Raw genomic sequence first — 18,574 nt, 5'->3', positions numbered from 1 at the left:
CTGTGGAGGACAGACAAATGGAAGCAACACATCACTACATGGACATACTGTAGCACACACGGGCATTATTATCTGGCCATAACTGAGGTACTATCAAGGTTCAAACACATCAAATGCCTCACCATGAGGTTGGAAGAACCACCCATTTTCTTGTTCTCCATCTCATCTCCTTTCATACAGTCCCTAAAAGCAGAGCAGGTTTGTAAAGTCCCATCTCTACAGTACATCCCTGTATCAATAGTCAATGTTAGGATATTGACATGTTGTTTGTAATCTGTAATCCAGTCGATCAGTAGTAATAACACCTGTAGTCTAGCAAGCGCTCCACCAGTCTCGTGACGGAGGTGACAAACGAAATGCCTGTCTCTCTCCATGTTTCCTGCTCAATTTTTTCCAGTAGGCTAAAAGACAGAGACAGACAAGCTCTATGTTACTGGTGCACAGTAACATTGGACATGGAACTGTAAGCACTGGTATGTTTGAAAGGACCGTGATAGTGGTAGAGCTATAACTTACCTGGGGTAAGGCCCAAACAACTGGGTCCTGAATGGCACAGCAGAAAGACCCAAGAGAAGTCAGAAGCATAGAAAATAACAGTAGTGCAGCAAACTCAAGTAACAATTTGGCACTGAGTATGAATAGAAGACAGAGGTTGTTGGTGCTTACAGCAAGCCAAAGAGCTCTCTGTGATTGCCGTCCCCTTTCCCATCAGCCACCATACTCTCCAGCTTGTCCATCAACTCTGCTTCCACCTACACAACATACATGTTAGTGTATAAGCAATCAATCACCACAACATTTTCCTAGACACGTATAGCAGTAAAATCATAGATCCATAACATAGTTCTGATATTGGGTGATAACGTGTAGTAATACAAGGTCTACAAAGGATGAGTGGTGTCACGCAGCAGGGGACAGTACTGACCAGCTTAAAGTTGCCGTTCTTCCTCTGCTCCCAGTCCATCATGTCATGGAAGATGGGGATCATGATATTCCGGACTTCGCACTGAGGCACCAGCGTCACTCCCAGGAACGGACCCATCATTCCAGGGATAAAGTGAGGCTTATTCTCACCTAGCGCACACAGAGATGTTAGAAACACACACAACATTATCCTTGAAGGCTAGAACAACAAGACAGTTGATTATGAATGTAGTGTAATCTTACCAAGCTTCTGCCACATGCTGAAGAGCTCATAGGCCATCATCACCCTCATATCTCCATACCTGCAGAGAATGTACATGGGGAGAATGTGGAGAATACTAGCTACTGAGTGACCACACATAGGTAGATTTTTATTTATTTTATTTTACCTTTATTTAACTAGGCAAGTCAGTTAAGAACACATTCTTATTTTCAATGACGGCCTGGGAACAGTGGGTTAACTGCCTGTTCAGGGGCAGAACGACAGCTCTGGGGTTTTGAACTCGCAACCTTCCGGTTACGCTCTACAGGCCTGGGAACGCTCTAACCACTACGCTACGCTGCCGCCCCGATGTGGGAAATATGTCTTTAAACTATATATTTCCTGAGTGTTTCAGGATATAATTGATGGACATTGAACAGAGGTCCTTACTTGTCCAGGACTTTCTTCCTCTTGGCCTGGGTCAAGGGCTCCAACTGCAGACTGGGCTGGTTGATGTACAGGACCGTCAGGCTGAAGAAGGAATTCCACACCTGGTACAGAGAACACACATACAACACATACAAACATCAAATCGTATTTTGATTCCAATAAAGTTCTAACTACTGTATACCCCTTTTTTTTGGCCCCTTAGTTGACCATCAGGTTTGGCATTTCCGTAGTTTCCCTCTAGGCATAAATCCAGGTTGGACAACAACAAAAATATCAGCCACATTGGACTGGAGATCGATCAGAGAAGAACAGCATACTGTAGTTAGGAAACCATGTACAGAAATAAAGACATCCCTTCGTAAACAGAGAAAGACATGGAAAGAGCAGCAGGTTTGGGGTCAACTTCTTCGGGATATTGAAGGCTCTCTTGTTTACTTGCTTTCTGCTCTTGTTCAACATGACACTTCTCGTTTCTCTACAGAGGCACACCTTGAAGTCAAAATCCGCCTCTGAGAAGTTCTTGTGTAACGCTGGAGACAGGTACTGTGTTGTCGCCACAATGACACTGCAGAAGGAAACAGCAAAACGTTATGATAAAAATAGATGATGCAACAGCTACACTAATGTCACATGCGATCAGAGTCAGGAGAGTGTCATCTCATGGTTGGATATGTTCCCTTATCTCATATAGGAGGCAATATGAAGGCAGTGTTATAAGTCATCTGAGTCAGACTTACTGACTGGTCAGTAGCCGCATGACACTCCAGTCTCGGGGGAAGATGGTGAGCTTCATCAGGTTCCGGAACACGCAGAAGATCTTCAACAGGAACTCCTGGAAGACAATGAATTAGCTGGTGTTGGGTACATGATCTACATACTATAGCACAACCCCAAGTTCCTCTGTCAGACTAAGACTGACACAGCAGCACTCACCTTGAGTTCCTCTTTGCTGTGGAAGTTGTTGAGCAGGTGGTGGAAGTGGATCTCTGACATCTGTCTGAGTAGAGACAGCAGAGTGGACACATACTCCCCCTGGACAGGCAGAATCCCACCCATATTAGAGAGGTTACATGCATTACGAAATATATACAGTGTCTGTTCCATGTAGTGAATAAAGATCCAGCCAGACATGGCAGGAGAGGAGAATCGCTGACCGTGATCTCAGCGGTGCACTGGGGACAGCGCTGCCCCCTAGCCGTCTCCAGAGACTGAGACTTGGACATGATGGACAACAGAGTCTGGAGCAGAACATCCAACAGGCTCTCCACCATCATCTCTACCTCCTCCTGCACAGAAGACTCCTAGGAAGAGAGGGAGAGAGAAACAGAGAGAAGGAGAGAAGTCATGGAGGAGACAGAGATAGAAGGGGAGACAAAATGGTGGGAGCGATGAGCAGTGGCAGGGGTAGAGAAGAAGAGAGAGACAGGGAATTTAATGAATAATTAATGTATTTGCATAAGCTGCTTGACAGACCATTTAAAAGATCTCTCAACATGAAGTGCCCTACATAATAATGCCTTGACAATAATGTCTAAACAATGACATGGTGTTATGCTTACCTTAACAAGCCTTGGCAGTGTATAACTTTTTGCCAACTACTCAGTCGTCTCATATTTAATTCCATTTGAAACAGGAAATGTGAAAAAATGTTTAGCTAAGATTACTAGGTACAGCAGATGTACTAGTAACCAGTTATGGTACAGAAAAGTAGCCGCTAACCACTGATACAGGGTCAGATATAATTTAATCCCCCTAATGATTATGATTAGGCCTGGGGGTAGTGTAATCTGATCCTTGATCTGTAGTTAAGGGCATACTCTTCCAACCCTTACAGCTACAGTAGATTCAGTGGTGATATACCATAGAGCTGGTCTTGATGATGGAGAAGATGCTGGTGAGAATTCCTGAGCAGATCAGCAGCTCCCTCTGCTGGCGTAGGTGCAGGTGGATGTGATGCAGGACCACCGGCAGCAAGATACTACGAGACTCTGAGAGGGGGAGAGAGAAGGAAGGAGAGGGGGAGAGAGTGGGAGGGAGTATGGAGAGCGAGTGAGATTGGGAGAAAGTGACAGAATCAAATGTAGAAAGATATATAACCAGCTTAACCCTTGACCTTTAGATTATTTTGACCCAAATACACCATCTATTAAATGTCCACTTTGGGAGCAACAAAGTGTTCACAGACACATTTAGTGTAAGTTAAGTTGTCCGGTAGTCCTACCAGGGAAGAAGAAGAGCCTGCTCTCGACGGTGCGGGCGATGGACTGCAGTTTGACCACGTCCATAGACTGGCCGATGTCCACCGTACTGGGCATGCTCCCCAGCGTGCCCCGGACGTACTCAGCCACCTCCTGCACTGTGAACATCTGCAGCAGCTCGTCAAAAATGTCTGGGAAACTGTTCAACAACGCCGCCTGACAGAGTCAAGTCGAAGAGAGAAGAAGGGAGTGAGAGGGAGATAGAGGAACCGACAGACAGAGAGAGACAGAGCGACAAAGAGAGAAGGGCAGAGAGAGAGGAGCAGGTCTTTAGATCATTCGTATTCCTCCATTCTATAAATGACACTATGTCATCGGTAAGGTAGTTATAGTAACATCCATACAGGGTGCATAAAGAGACAAATCGTAAAATGTCCTATGAAAAGGGGACAAACAAAAACAGGGCGGGTCCATACTCGCAAACTCTTGCTTAAACCGGAGGTTTTGTATATGTATAAACCGGAGGTAGCCGTTTTATACAAAAGGTCTAAGCCTCCGGTTTCAGCAAGAGTTCAGCAAGTATGGACCTGGCAGTGCGACGCATATCTGATTGCGGGAGGTTCACAAGCTGACAGAGAGCAACTGCTGCACTGGGTCACCAACACAAGGTGGCACTGTGACTTACTGAGACAGGAGAGACCCCTGGAGCATGACTACCACAGAAAGGCATGCAGTTGATCACACCCCTAAACTGTCCAAGAGCAAGCCAAAGATGGGCCAACAGTAAAAGGAGGGATCAGAGCAAAAATACAATTATACAAATGACAAATGCATTACATGCAAGCAACAGATAGACAAATCAGTGCATTTTGACTGGTCTTCTATGTAGAAGAGGAGGACAATACCCAGGGTCAAGAACTATAACATTTCAGCCTTCTGGCATAAAGAAAAGCTAAGTTATATACAGACAGACATGACGTTTTGATGTTCTGACCTGTGTGAAGACGAGGGTCTCAGAGCTGCGGCTGTCCAGACTCAACACAAAGCGGATGGACTGGAAGAGTTCCTGGATGCTGGCTCTGAACTGGTCCTCCTCCATACCACAGGTCGCCCGCGAGTACAGGATCCGAGACTGGACAATGAACTTAAACAGGTACTCCAAAGCCTGCAGGGTGGACAGAGGACGGAACAAGTTACAATTACCTGTAAAATACCATTCGTTTATATGATGTGTTCTGTTGTGTTGTGTCAAGTCATATTTCCTTTCATCTATATGTTGCATGTTTGGTAAAGAAAAGCATGTTGGGAGTGTAACCGTTTGAAGGTTTGTCCAGACCTCCCTCTCATGTCCCGATGTGAGCTTTACCTTCATGGCCTCTTGGATGTGGTCCTGTCTGACAACCTCAGCAGAGCGGTCCATGTACCACTTCAGACAGCGGATTAGCTCTCTACGAGAAGACAGAGTAAAGTGTGTAAAACATGGGGGATCCCATGGCCATATGAGACAAACAAAATGCACATTAGCGTCATACTATATTTCTGTATTATTGCAGAGAGCAAGACAAATCTTGTATAATATTTTATGAGCAAAACAAAAACTGCTATGGCTTCCACTCAGCTACATGATACTGACATCAAGACCTCTCAAACAATAGAAGCAGTTTAAATGGTATACGTGGCACATTACTTGTAGGCCAGAGCTCCTGCAAAGTGGTTCTGTATGTAGGCCTCCATAACAGGCCGGAAGTGGTAGAAACGACTGTCCCTGAGAAGGTTGATGATAAACACCTGAGGGCAAAAAGACAGACAGAGAGGAAAACAAAAGATAGGTTTTAGCCATAATGGAGAAAATTTGATTATGATGTAGTCACACACATGCAGGCATTCACACATGTAGTAACACATACACAATATTCCATTACATTGAATGAGGTTGATCTCTCCATCTTGACCTACCAATGACTGGAAAACCAGTGGTCCGTATTTATCGGTGTTGTCATCCAGGAGACAAAACAGTGTATCCAGGACATCTCGTAGGAACTGCAGGAGAGAGGAGCCAGCTCAATCATTTCATCATCATATTTCCCCATAAATGTGTCTAGTCACAGATCTGTTAGTGTTTGGCCAAACAGTCAAGAGGGGTATTTCCTAGATGTATGTATTGATTGACTAAAAGAGTGTTGCCTTGACAATCTCCTCTCCATTGATGTGGCGTAGTCTGCCCAGGATGTCCAACACCCGGTCAGTGTGGGCTTTCCAGTTCAGTAGGGCCAGGAGGTCCACTGGAAACAGAATAGAATAAACAGAAATACATGTAAAGCTCTGGCTAATGGCTGAGGCTAGGACAGTCAAAGCTCTGTTATAGCGCTGGGAGTGTGGTGAGATGCAGTGTAGTGAGTGGGCCATACCATTCTGGGTGAGCTTGGTGGAGCAAAGCTGTGTGGAGACCCAGAAGGTCTCCTTGGGGTTCCTCTGGAAGGGCAGGGTGGAGGGCAGGTTGGGGCAGCTGTTGAAGTCCTCCTTACAGCAGGGCATGCTCAGGTACAGTCCCTGGTTACTGAACGTTGCATTCTCATCACACTGGGGAACAGAGGCGCAACATAGACACGTGTTAGATAGAAATGACAGAGAATAATGTAGAATAGCTGCTATATGCAAGCATTGGTGCAAGTCTGTGTGACCCCACCTTATAGACATAGAGTTCATGGCTCTCATCTGATAGCGTGGTACCATCCTCCCTCATCAAAGGAGTGAAGGAAAACCCAAACAGCTTCTTCTCCCCTTTGTCTTTAGCTGAGGAGAGACAAAGGCATTAACGAATAGTTTATACCATCTACACAGCATAGACAACACCATACACAATTCTGTATTGCTATCAGGTTCATAACAATAATATTTTAAGTCATGTTGACCTACTGGAGCAGTGTCTGAACTCAAAGCGCAGGTGTGATCCTCTGAAGCGGTCTATGGGGATGGGTAGTTTGATCATCTCACTCCAGCGAGGGCTGTTGTTGTGGTAGAGGACAAAGGACCGGTGCTCACTTGTGTTTGGCTCCCCACTACCCAGACTGATACAGTCCTGATGGTGGGAACAGAGAGAGGACAGGTACTCTTAATTTGATCACTGTTTTGTGTCGGCAAATGTTCCTGCATATCAGCAAATTTAAATGAGCCCTGTGATTTAGATGCAGTATGTTCACTGATTTAGATACGGTCTCTTTCTCACCATGCAGGGGCAGTCAAGTAATTCAGACCAGTGCCAGCTGTCAAGTGTATTCAAAATGCAGCCATACAGTAGACTACACCTAAACTATAGCCCATCAAAACTACTCACACACAGGCCTAATATCAGATGTAAAGAAAATATGAAATTGAGAATAGTGAGGCAGCCTATGGAATGGAGTGCGACTGACTGAAAAGAAATGTATATATATATATATTAGATTTCCTCTATACCCTGAGTGTACAAAACATTATGAACACCTTCCTAATATTGAGTTGCACCCCCTTTTGCCCTCAGAACATTCTCAATTCTTTGGGGCATGGACTCTACAAGGTGTTGAAAGCTTTCCACAGGGATGCTGGCCCATGTTGACTCCAAAGCTTATAAACTCAGCAAACAAAAGAAATGTCCCTTTTTCAGGACACTGTCTTTCAAAGATAATTCGTAAAAATCCAAATAACTTTACAGATCTTCATTGTAAAGGGTGTTAACACTTTCTCGTGCTTGTTCAATGAACCATAAACAACAAATGAACATGCACCTGTGGAACGGTCGTTAAGGCACTAACAGCTTACAGACGGTAGGCAGAGTTCACAGTTTCACAGTTATGAAAACTTAGGACACTAAGGAGGCCTTTCTACTGACTCTGAAAAACACAAAAAAGAAAGATGCCCCGGGTCCCTGCTCATCTGCGTGAACGCGCCTTAGGCATGCTGCAAGGAGGCATGCAGATGTGGCAAGGACAATAAATTGCCATGTCTGTACTGTGAGACGCCTAAGAAAGCGCTACAGAGAGACAGGAAGGACAGCTGATCATCCTCGCAGTGGCAGACCACGTGTAACATCTGCACAGGATCGGTACATCTGAACATCACACCTGCGTGACAGGTACAGGATGGCAACAACTGCCCAAGTTATACCAGGAACGCATAATCCCTCCATCAGTGATCAGACTGTCGGCAATAGGCTGAGAGAGGCTGGACTGAGGGCTTGTAGGCCTGTTGTAAGGCAGGTCCTCACCAGACATCACCAGCAACAACATTGCCTATGGACACAAACCCACCGTCGCTGGACCAGACAGGACTGGCAAAAAGTGCTCTTCACTGACAAGTCGCGGTTTTGTCTCAACAGGGGTGATGGTCGGACCCTTGTTTATCGTCGAAGGAATGAGTGTTACACCGAGGCCTGTACTCTGGAGTGGGATGGATTTGGAGGTGGAGGGTCCGTCATGGTCTAGTAGGGCAGTGTGTCACAGCATCAGACTGAGCTTGTTGTTGTTGCAGGCAATCTCAATGCTGTGCGTTACAGGGAAGACATCATCCTCCCTTATGTGGTACCCTTCCTCATCTTGACATCACCCTCCAGCATGACAATGCCACCAGCCTTACTGCTCGTTCTGTGCGTGATATCCTGCAAGACAGGAACGTCAGTGTTCTGCCATCGCCAGCGAAGAGCCCGGATCTCAATCCCATTGAGCCCGTCTGGGACCTGTTGGATCGGAGGGTGAGGGCTAGGGCTATTCCCCCCAGAAATGTCCGGGAACTTGCAGGTGCCTTGGTGGAAGAGTGGGATAACATCTCACAGCAAGAACAGACAAATCTGGTGCAGTCCATGAGGAGGGGAGATGCACTGCAGTACATAATGCAGCTGGTGGCCACACCAGATACTGACTGTTACTTTTGATTTTGACCCCCCCCCCCCTATTCAATATCTGTTAGTCACATGTCTGTGGAACTTGTTCAGTTTATGTCTCAGTTGTTGCATCTTGTCATGTTCATACAAATATTTACACATGTTAAGTTTGCTGAAAATAAACGCAGTTGACAGTGAGAGGACGTTTTTTTTTTCCTGAGTTACAATGAATGAGAAAGTTACAGGCACACAAATATCATACACCCCCCAAAATAAATGTCCTGGGGGTATGATATTTGTGCATCTGTAACTTTCTCATTCATTATTATTCACGGTTCATTCAGGACTATCTGTAATCATAATAGCATCAACATTAATGTAGAAGAAGTGTTTAGAACATACTCTATTCTTATTTATAAAAAAAGTGACTCCAAAATGACAATACATTATTTATATTGGGCACAAAACAATCAAACACAACCAAAGTGTGTTAACTGGCACCCAGTGGACCTGCAGTTAAGACTCGCACACATGCACAGAATTTGGATATAGCTTTTGTCTGTCAGTCGTTCAGGGCGCTGTGTTTTAAGTACCACCTGCTGTAGGTGCCTGACTACCGCCATTTGTCTTGCGGTTCCACATGTAAAATAAGTGTGCACTCTGTTTGCAAATTACATTCAGAGGTGCTGAGTACTCTTGACCAGCAAACACTATTGGTGTGTCTGAGCCCTAAGGTACAATGTTGGTACGGTAGTGCATTGTATATAAACACTGCTTACAGCTGCCCCCTGGCGGCGATTCTACATATTTCTTCAGATGATCAATTCCTCATGCTGTAGGATTATTTTCCTCCTGCGACGAAATGGGTCAAATAAAGATTCAACATCTGTAGCTGGATGGATAAATAAATGGATGGATGTATAATGGTGTTAAAGTCTATCAAATTATCGAAATAAAAAAATCCCAAACAACTACGACAAACCAACAGAAATATTCTCTCTTACCTTGAGTGTGTCCCCATCAGCGTAAAGCACATAGACAGTGACCTCAATGTTTTTCTGGACACTCTTGCCCCCCCTCTCAAAGTCCCCACGCTCCAGGGTCAGGTACAGGTCATTACGAGTGTCACCTAGGATACGGGCACAGTCAAACCATGACGTTAGGCACTAACACAGTGGTCAGTTTTAAACTATTCTCTCAGGCCTTCCCAGATACAATGTCACTACAGTTCAGAGGAACAGGCCTTCCAAACCTAGTACAAAACCTGTGCCATATGCTGCGAAAGGAAGTTTCATGAGCACGGAATTGTTCGTTTACCTTTAATTATACTCTGTTTTTGTCTTCTTCTGTAATTTATCTGAGCCCCAAGTGATCCTGGGGTAGCACAGATGAGTGTGAACATGATGAATAAGGATGCAGTGATGACGCCAAACATTATTGCTCTTGTCAACAACAAAAAATTGCCCTCCTGATCTGTAAATGTACACACTAGCTTACAACTGTCTCAGCACCCCTTATGAGGTCCGTGCTTAATGGAAAATATAGAAATGACTACAGTGAAAGAAGATATTGCATTTATTTATAAAATCAGATGTTATTAACAGTACCAGTCAAAGGTTTGGACACGTACTCATTCAAGGGTTTTATCTTTATTTTAACTATTTTCTACACTGTAGAATAATAGTGACGACATCAAAACTATGAAATAACACGTGGAATCATGCAGTAACCAAAAGAAGTGTTAAACAAATCAAAATATATTTGAGATTTTAGAATCTTCAGCAGCCACCCTTTGCCTTGATGACAGCTTTGTACACTCTTGGCATTCTCTCAACCAGTTAAAAAAGATGGTTATAAAATATATTTTGATTTGTTTAACACTTTTTTGGTTATTACTATTTCTTCACTACTATTATTCATTCAAGCCCTTGAATGAGTAGGTGTGTCTAAACTTTTGACTGGTACTGTATGTGTGTGTGTGTGTGTGTGTGTGTGTGTGTGTGTGTGTGTGTGTGTGTGTGTGTGTGTGTGTGTGTGTGTGTGTGTGTGTGTGTGTGTGTGTGTGTGTGTGTGTGTGTGTGTGTACACTGTAGTATTACATCTCAATTGAGGCCTAGAAGAGGAATGCTGAATGATGAAACAAGTTGAAATAAACATGTGAGAGAAATGCACACATCTCACAAAAGCGTGCACACACACAACTTACTTTATAGTCCTTTACTCCTTTATTCTTTGAAGACCTCAGTTATGTGTTTACAAATGGTCATGGTTTTAGCCTCTGACCAAAATGTTGTCAGAAGTATAGAACTGCCGCCTACATTCTCCCCAGTACAGACCTAACTGAAATGTGTTTATTTCAAGTGAAACATCTGGTTGTGAGCATTTTGGTGTCTGGTGTCCAACTGGGTCTGTTCAACTGGTGTCCTCCTGAACATCTGGTTTGCTCACCTAATTACTCACTTCCCTTGAACGAAACACTAGCCATAGTTTCTGGAACCCTTCCCTACTTCCTACCCTCTACTCCGGTCGTCACAACTTACGACAGCCACAAAGTCATAAACCCCGCCTATATTTACAATTTATCATTTTTAAATCAGATTTTAAACCTAACCATAGCCTTAACCACATTGCTAACCCTAACTGTAAATTAAGACCAAAAAGCACATTTTTGTTTTCATACATTTTTACGATATAGCCAATTTTGACTTTGACCTACTACCTAACACCCTATCCCCTACCTCAGGGTTCCCCAACTACTGGCCCATGGGTGATTTTATTTGCCTTCCCTGCCAGTTTTCTGAGCCCCAAAAAAAACATTACAATAGGACAATTATTTTTTGACATAAGACTGTAAAAACACCAGAAAATCAGCTCCAAGTCATTTTAATTTTGGAAATCTTTGTCATATCTTTGTCATTCCCTGTCATAGGTCAGTTGGTATCACCACTTTATTTTAAGAATGTGAAATGTCATAGTGGAGAGTAGAGAGAATGATGTATTTCAGCTTTTATTTATTTCATCACATTCCCAGTGGGTCAGAAGTTTACATACACTCAATTCGTTTTTGGAAGCATTGCCTTTAAAATTGAACCTGGGTCAAACGTTTCGGGTAGCCTTCCACAAGCTTCCCACAATAAGTTGGGTGAATTTTGGCCCATTCCTCCTGACAGAGCTGGTGAAACTGAGTCAGGTTTGTAGGCCTCCTTGCTTGCACAAACTTTTTCAATTCTGCCCACAAATTTGCTATATGATTCAGGTCGGCACTTTGTGATGGCCACTCCAATACCTTGACTTTGTTGTCCTTAAGCCATTTTGCCAAACCTTTGGAAGTATGCTCGGGTCATTGTCCATTTGGAAGCTTTAACTTCCTGACTGATGTCTTGAGATATTGCTTCAATATATCCACATAATATTACTCCCTCATGATGCCATCTATTTTGTGAAGTGCACCAGTCCCTCCTGCAGCAAAGCACCCCCACAACATGATGCTGCCACCCCCATGCTTCACGGTTGGGATGGTGTTTTTCGGCTTGCAAGCCTCCCCCTTTTTCCTCCAAACATAACGATGGTCATTATGGCCAACAGTTCTATTTTTGTTTCATCAGACAAGAAGACATTTCTCCAAAAAGTACGATCTTTGTCCCCATGTGCAGTTGCAAACCGTAGTCTGGCTTTTTTATGGCGGTTTTGGAGCAGTGGCTTCTTCCTTGCTGAGCGGCCTTTCAGGTTATGTCAATGTAGGACTCGTTTTACTGTGGATATAGATACTTGTGTACCGGTTTCCTTCAGCATCTTCACAAGGTCCTTTGCTGTTGTTCTGGGATGGATTTACACTTTTTGCACCAAAGTACCTTCATCTCTAGGAGACAGAACGCGTCTCCTTCCTGAGAGGTGTGACAGCTGCGTGGTCCCATGGTGTTCATACTTGCGTACTATTGTTTGTACAGATGAACATGGCACCTTCAGGCGTTTGGAAATTGCTCCCAAAGATGAACCAGACTTGTGGATGTCTACAATTTTTTACTGAGGTCTTGGCTGATTTCTTTTGATTTTCCCATGATGTCAAGCAAAGAGGCACTGAGTTTGAAGGTAGGCCTTGAAATCCATCCACAGGTACACCTCCAATTGACTCAAATGATGTAAATTAGCAAATCAGCTTCTAAAGCCATGACATTTTCTGTTATTTTCCAAGCTGTTTAAAGGCACAGTCAATTTAGTGTATGTAAACTTCTGACCCAATGGAATTGTGATACAATCAATTATAAGTTAAATAATCCGTCTGTTAGAATTGTTAGAAGAATTACCTGTGTCATACACAAAGTAAATGTCCTAACCGACATGCCAAAACTATAGTTTGTTTACAAGACATTTGTGGAGTGGTTGAAAAACAAGTTTTAATGACTCAAACCTAAGTGTTTGTAAACTTCCAACTTCAACTGTATGTGATCAAATCAAAGTTATTTGTCACATGCTTTGTAGACAACAGGTGTAGACTAAGAGCAAAATGCTTACGGGTCATTTTCCAACAATGCAGAGTTCAAAGATAAGTAACAAAATAAAATTGAATCGTGTACAAATTTTGAATTGATTATGTTTTAGTTCAATATTATATCTGTTTGGGCTTTTTGCGGTTATTTTGTAGTCTTCAAATTATTTGTTAAAATTTTCCGGCCCCCTCATCCGCTCAAGATCGCACCATGACTAAACAAATCGCACCATGACTGAATCTAGTTAATGATCCCTGCCCTACTCCCTATCCCCTACCCCTGACCTGGCACAATGATGTCAGGGAAGCCCAGTTTGTGTGTAATGGCCAGGGCCCTGCTGAACATGGCCAGGTTCTATCATCCTACCCCCTACCCTTCACCTGGCATGATGACATCAGAGAAGCCGAGTTTGCGCATGATGGCCAGGGACCTGCTGAACACAGCATGATTCTCCCTCCTGATCTGATCCAGCTCCCCCCGCAGCAGCTGTAGAGAGATGATGAGGCCTGGGGGGAGCATGCAAGCAAAAGGGGGGAAAAGAGGAAGAGGATGATAGAGGGAGGAGAAGGAAAAGTGAGAGAAAGAAGAGAGAAAGAGGGTGAGGGAAGAGGGGTATTTAGGGGACGTTAATCAGAGTGCGGGGGAGGTAGAGACAGGAGCATGGATGGAGAGATGGGAGTCAGAGCAAGGAATAGGAGAGAGAAAAAGTGGTTGGTATTAGGAATAGAAAAACAGAGGAGAAGGGTTTTGGAGCAAGACAAGATGACTGAATTCAGTGACTCACATTATGCTGTAGAAATATACCAGTGAGATTCGGAGAAAAAAAACAGAGGGACATAAAGATGTTTGTAGTGCAGACATTCTATCAGTCCAACTAAAACGAACTGACATACCTAACCACAGATAATAGAGTATAGCCTCTATCTTCTGGACATATGCAGTTAAACATCAATAATAACAGCCCTTTCCTTCAGCTTAACCTCAATGCTGATTGTCACGGTCATGGTGATCAATACTCAATCTTCGAGGACAGACAGGGCCAGTAACGTATGCATCTCATAACACGTCTAAAACGTTCTTTTCACCTTACCTTCTTTCTTAGTTGGTAATTCACACCCTTTAACAACATACAATGTTCTAGAATTCCATTTAAATTTAGTCAATTTAGGAGATTGTCATTTCAATTCAAGAATTGAAAACTGCCATTTATCTTCGATGAAGATGACTCATTTCCAATTCTTACTTCCTGAATTGACTGAATTGAAATGGAACTGACCCCACAGATGTACAGTCCTGAATGATGCCATCATATGTACCATAGTTGGTGCTAGGAGCTGAGTACTTGGTACTAGACTTGCGGATGATGTTCTCGTGGATCTGAAACCAGTCGTTCTCATTATTACATCTGGAGAAAAAGAGAAGATGGAGAAAAGCATTAACGACACACACATTAGAGGGGGACAGATGGAGAGATTTGGACAGTTGCCGGGGGACTAACTGAACAGCATGTCCCAGAAGCGTTTTCCTCCGGGACAAAAGGTACCAGCTGGGGGGGACGCTATCAAGCAGCATATTACCCCAAACTCACAGGCCACTAAGCTGAGCTGACAGCAAGTTCTCTCCTCTCCACTAGGAGAGGAGGCCCAAGGGCCCCTGGGAGAGGCATGGGGGGAAACGCACATGCTGAAGCCTTATCGGAGCGGACAGTTTAGGAGGCAGCTCTGTGCTCAACAACGCTGCTTGCTTTTTCTGAGACATGTGCAAAGGGCTAATTATAATCATCATCATAAAAATAGTTCATTTTACAATGCACAATTTCTTTAGTGTACGGTATCAAGCCCTTTCAAGGCAAGATACATTATATATACAGAAGTATGTGGACACCCCCTCAAAATTAGTGGATTCGGCTATTGCAGCTACACCCGGCGCTGACAGGTGTATACAATTGAGCACACGGCCATGCAATCTTCATAGACAAACATTGGCAGTAGAATGGGCCTTACTGAAGAGCTCAGTGACTTTCAACATGGCACAGTCATAGGATACCATCTTCCCAACAAGTCAATATTGTCAAATTTCTGCCCTGCTAGAGCTTCCCTGGTCAACTGTAAGTGATGTTATGTGAAGTGGAAATGTCTAGGAGCAATAACGGCGCTACTGCGAAGTGATAGACCACACAAGCTCACAGAACCTAGTGCTGAAGCGCGCATTGCGTAAAAATGATCTCTCCTTGGTTGCAACATACACTACCGAGATTCAAACCGCCTCTGGAAGCAACATCAGAACAAGAACTGTTTGTCGGGAGCGTCATGAAATGGGTTTCCGTGGCCGAGCAGCCTCACACAAGCCTAACATCACCATACGCAATGCCAAGCGTTTGCTGGAGTGGTGTAAAGCCACCATTGGACTCTGGAGCAGTGGAAACGCATTCTCTGGAGTGACGAATCACGCTTTACCATCTGGCAGTCCGACGGACGGATCTGGGTTTGGCGGATGCCAGGAGAACACTACCTGCCCCAATGCATAGTGCCAACTGTTAAGTTTGATGAAGGAGGAATAATGGTCTGGGGCTGTTTTTCATGGTTCAGGCTAGACCCCTTAGTTCCAGTGAAGGGATATCTTGATGCTACAATGACATTGTAAATTATTCTGTGCTTCCAACTTTGTTGCAACAGTTTGGGGAAGGCCCTTTCCTGTTTCAGCATGACAATGCCCCCGTGCACAAAGCGAGGACCAGTGATTGGTGTGGAAGAACTTGACTGGCCTGCACAGAGCCCTGACAACCCATCGAACACCTTTGGGATGAATTGGAACGCCGACTGCAAGCCAGGTCTAATCGCTCAACATCAGTGCCCGACCTCACTAATGCTCTTGCAGCTGAATGGAAGGCTTTCCATCTAATAGAAAGCCTTCCCAGAAGACTGGAGGGTGTTATAGCAGCAAAGGGGGTCCAACTTCATATTAATGCCCGTGATTTTGGAATGAGATATTCGACTAGCAGGTGTCCACATACATTTGGCCCTGTAGTGTATGTAGGGAAAGAGCATTTAAAAGAGCATCAGTGCCACAGTAGAAATCAGTAGTGTCGGGCTAGGCCACATCCAAAACACATGATACAGACCCCTGAGGATGACAGAGGTGGAGGAAGAAAGGAGGAGGATATAGGAGGACAGACAGTAAGGGATGTGCTATAGCTATCTGTTGAGTCACTGAGTCAGAATGCTTCATTTGGTGTTATTTTCCCCTTCTACTCCTCATCAAGCTTTGTCCTCTAACTTTGTTCATTTGTCTAAGTGTCATCTCCATCATGCTCTCATACATACACACACATTCTCTCTCTTTCAGTCTTCCTCTCTCTCTGCCTCTCTAATCTCTTCATCGCTTGGCGGGGGTACAGGAGTGTCTCTTGAGTGGTGCCTAACAGAGGGAGCCAGATTCACATCACACCAGGAGCACAATCTTAGGCCCTGGTTGAGCAGATATTGATTTTCCAGAGGACACTTCATTATCATTCTGGTCCAAGTGCACAACACATCAAAACAGTCAAGCTCTTGGTAAGGAACATTCACACAACATTGGTAGAACATTCATGCCTCGGTAAAAACAGCAGAATTACAGCTAATGGCTTTGTCTCCAGAGATCATTTTTCAGTCATTTTAATAGAGATATCTTTGTGAAAGGCTGATGACACACTACAGTGTTCAGTTATTCTGGCTATCACCTCATACTAATTTAGATGGTGTCCCTATTTACAAAGACTCCAGCTACATACGGTATAGTATGAGGTATCAGCAAAAGAACACTTTACTATTTTTTTTAAACTTTAGTTTAAATGTTAGTTCATGTGCATTGTCCCAGTCAAATACATACATTGTAAGTCGCTGTGGATAAGAGCATCTGCTAAATGACTGAAATGTAGAATGCGAGTCAGGATCAGACAGTGACTCACGTGTAAACTTTGAGCACAAAGTCCTTCTCCTCTTGGAGGTCTGTGATGGTGTGAAACACGTCACTCATGGCCAGAGCAGCACAGCCGTACGGTCTCCTGTACTGCACGTGGGGCGGACCCTTCTTTGAGTCATTCAACAACATACGACCTGGAGACAACATCAACAACAACGCATTAGCTCTATATGAGGAATGCTACTTTCCAAGGTTTCCTGGAATGAACATTGTGATAATTCTGTTACTCCATCTCACATAGGCTTACCAGTTCGTATGACATGTGCTACAATGTACAGGTCTCTCTTCAGGTCTTTACTGCTCAGATCCTAAAAATAAAACATAAACCCACTATTAACAAGAAAATACTGGAGCTTACTCAAAGCACATGGATGTGAGGCATGCGTTTATGTACACAACACATTATTTACTTACATTTGTTGCTGTTTTACCGTGGTTGCTGTTGAAAAACATATCTAAGAATCCTATGAGCTATCATCTAAGGGTGGAGAGCTGAGAGTTACCGTGAAGAGAGCACACAGACGGTCCACCTTCTCTGGGTTCTTTGGTCCTCCACTTTTGTTCAGTCTCACCATAAACTTCTCACTGAGGAGGAAGACATATGTTACAGTACATGAATCAAGGCACACTGTTTTTCATTTACTCATTCAACCAAGTAGTCCCATTGAGATCATTCTATTTTGCGAGTGTAAGAAACCTTGAACTTCACAATGTGGTGCTGTCTGGGGGTGTAAATGGGTCACATGAGGGGAAGGCCTTGCGCTGAGTAAGTGTGACATGTTGTGGGTGTGGTGTGTGTCTACTATGCCCTCTAGCACTTGCTCGACTTGGGTTGTTTGAGTGTGTGTGTTCTGCATGTGCATGCCCTGTGTGTGTGTGTGAGTTGTGTGTGTCCATCCTGTATGTTTGCTGTATGTGTACTGGAGCCCTCCCTCCAGTACCGGTTCTGCTCATTGTCACATGTATCATAGAAGTAAAATAAGATGTCCTGTGGCTCCCTCTCAAGTAACTGACCTGCTTGCTTTTGCACAAGTGCCTGTAGAGGTTGTGTTCGTGTGTCCGGTGTGTGTTTATTTAGTGTTGACCGTGCATATACCTGATCTGTTTGTTGTCACGGGTGTCGTAGAGGGAGAAGAAGACATCTGCCTCCTCGCTGATGGTGTTGTAGGTGAAACTCTTCAGGTTGATGAAGAGGTGGTGTTGCACCGGAACACGGCAACCGTCTCCATGGCGCTGACGCACGCTGTCGCCCTGAGAACGATCGGACGACGAACACTAACAAGACAGGTCCTTACTGAGGGGCAAAGCTCTGACTGCACTGCACGCATGCTACGTCTATCTACCCTTTGAAGATTGTCACTGTGTGGTACACATGTTCGTGGATGCGTTTTGTCAGCTTGGTGATCGTTCACATTGAATGGATTTGTGATAGTGTTGATGGTTATTGTGATCATTCAAAATGGTGGCATGGGTTTTGTCAGTAAAGTGATGTCAA

At 44.1% G+C, this 18,574-nt stretch overlaps 1 protein-coding gene across 8 annotated transcripts in view; it reads right to left on the bottom strand.

Moving 5' to 3' along the window:
- LOC118361127 (DDB1- and CUL4-associated factor 1-like) overlaps nucleotides 1-18,574 on the bottom strand; it is a 92,896-nt gene that overhangs the window by 13,247 nt on the left and 61,075 nt on the right. For 6 of the 8 annotated variants that reach the window (XM_052502026.1, XM_052502028.1, XM_052502029.1 and 3 more), the window contains 28 exons: nucleotides 18,176-18,354; nucleotides 17,583-17,664; nucleotides 17,327-17,387; nucleotides 17,066-17,213; nucleotides 14,433-14,521; nucleotides 13,497-13,622; nucleotides 9,634-9,758; nucleotides 6,691-6,853; nucleotides 6,461-6,567; nucleotides 6,183-6,354; nucleotides 5,959-6,056; nucleotides 5,731-5,814; nucleotides 5,462-5,562; nucleotides 5,141-5,222; nucleotides 4,769-4,939; nucleotides 3,798-3,990; nucleotides 3,437-3,564; nucleotides 2,731-2,877; nucleotides 2,510-2,608; nucleotides 2,314-2,408; nucleotides 2,066-2,141; nucleotides 1,577-1,677; nucleotides 1,168-1,226; nucleotides 926-1,074; nucleotides 667-752; nucleotides 517-543; nucleotides 306-401; nucleotides 123-183 (listed from right to left, as the gene is read on the bottom strand). In XM_052502026.1, coding sequence (XP_052357986.1) covers nucleotides 123-183; nucleotides 306-401; nucleotides 517-543; nucleotides 667-752; nucleotides 926-1,074; nucleotides 1,168-1,226; nucleotides 1,577-1,677; nucleotides 2,066-2,141; nucleotides 2,314-2,408; nucleotides 2,510-2,608; nucleotides 2,731-2,877; nucleotides 3,437-3,564; nucleotides 3,798-3,990; nucleotides 4,769-4,939; nucleotides 5,141-5,222; nucleotides 5,462-5,562; nucleotides 5,731-5,814; nucleotides 5,959-6,056; nucleotides 6,183-6,354; nucleotides 6,461-6,567; nucleotides 6,691-6,853; nucleotides 9,634-9,758; nucleotides 13,497-13,622; nucleotides 14,433-14,521; nucleotides 17,066-17,213; nucleotides 17,327-17,387; nucleotides 17,583-17,664; nucleotides 18,176-18,354 — 3,105 coding nt within the window. The remainder of the gene's footprint in view (nucleotides 1-122; nucleotides 184-305; nucleotides 402-516; nucleotides 544-666; nucleotides 753-925; nucleotides 1,075-1,167; nucleotides 1,227-1,576; nucleotides 1,678-2,065; nucleotides 2,142-2,313; nucleotides 2,409-2,509; nucleotides 2,609-2,730; nucleotides 2,878-3,436; nucleotides 3,565-3,797; nucleotides 3,991-4,768; nucleotides 4,940-5,140; nucleotides 5,223-5,461; nucleotides 5,563-5,730; nucleotides 5,815-5,958; nucleotides 6,057-6,182; nucleotides 6,355-6,460; nucleotides 6,568-6,690; nucleotides 6,854-9,633; nucleotides 9,759-13,496; nucleotides 13,623-14,432; nucleotides 14,522-17,065; nucleotides 17,214-17,326; nucleotides 17,388-17,582; nucleotides 17,665-18,175; nucleotides 18,355-18,574) is intronic. The other 2 variants (XM_052502030.1, XM_052502033.1) reach the window with 1 other exon arrangement.

Source organism: Oncorhynchus keta, unplaced genomic scaffold (genome assembly GCF_023373465.1).
Source record: "Oncorhynchus keta strain PuntledgeMale-10-30-2019 unplaced genomic scaffold, Oket_V2 Un_contig_14950_pilon_pilon, whole genome shotgun sequence".
Classification (NCBI taxonomy): Eukaryota; Metazoa; Chordata; class Actinopteri; order Salmoniformes; family Salmonidae; genus Oncorhynchus; species Oncorhynchus keta.
This window is presented reverse-complemented; position numbering and strand designations above follow the sequence as displayed.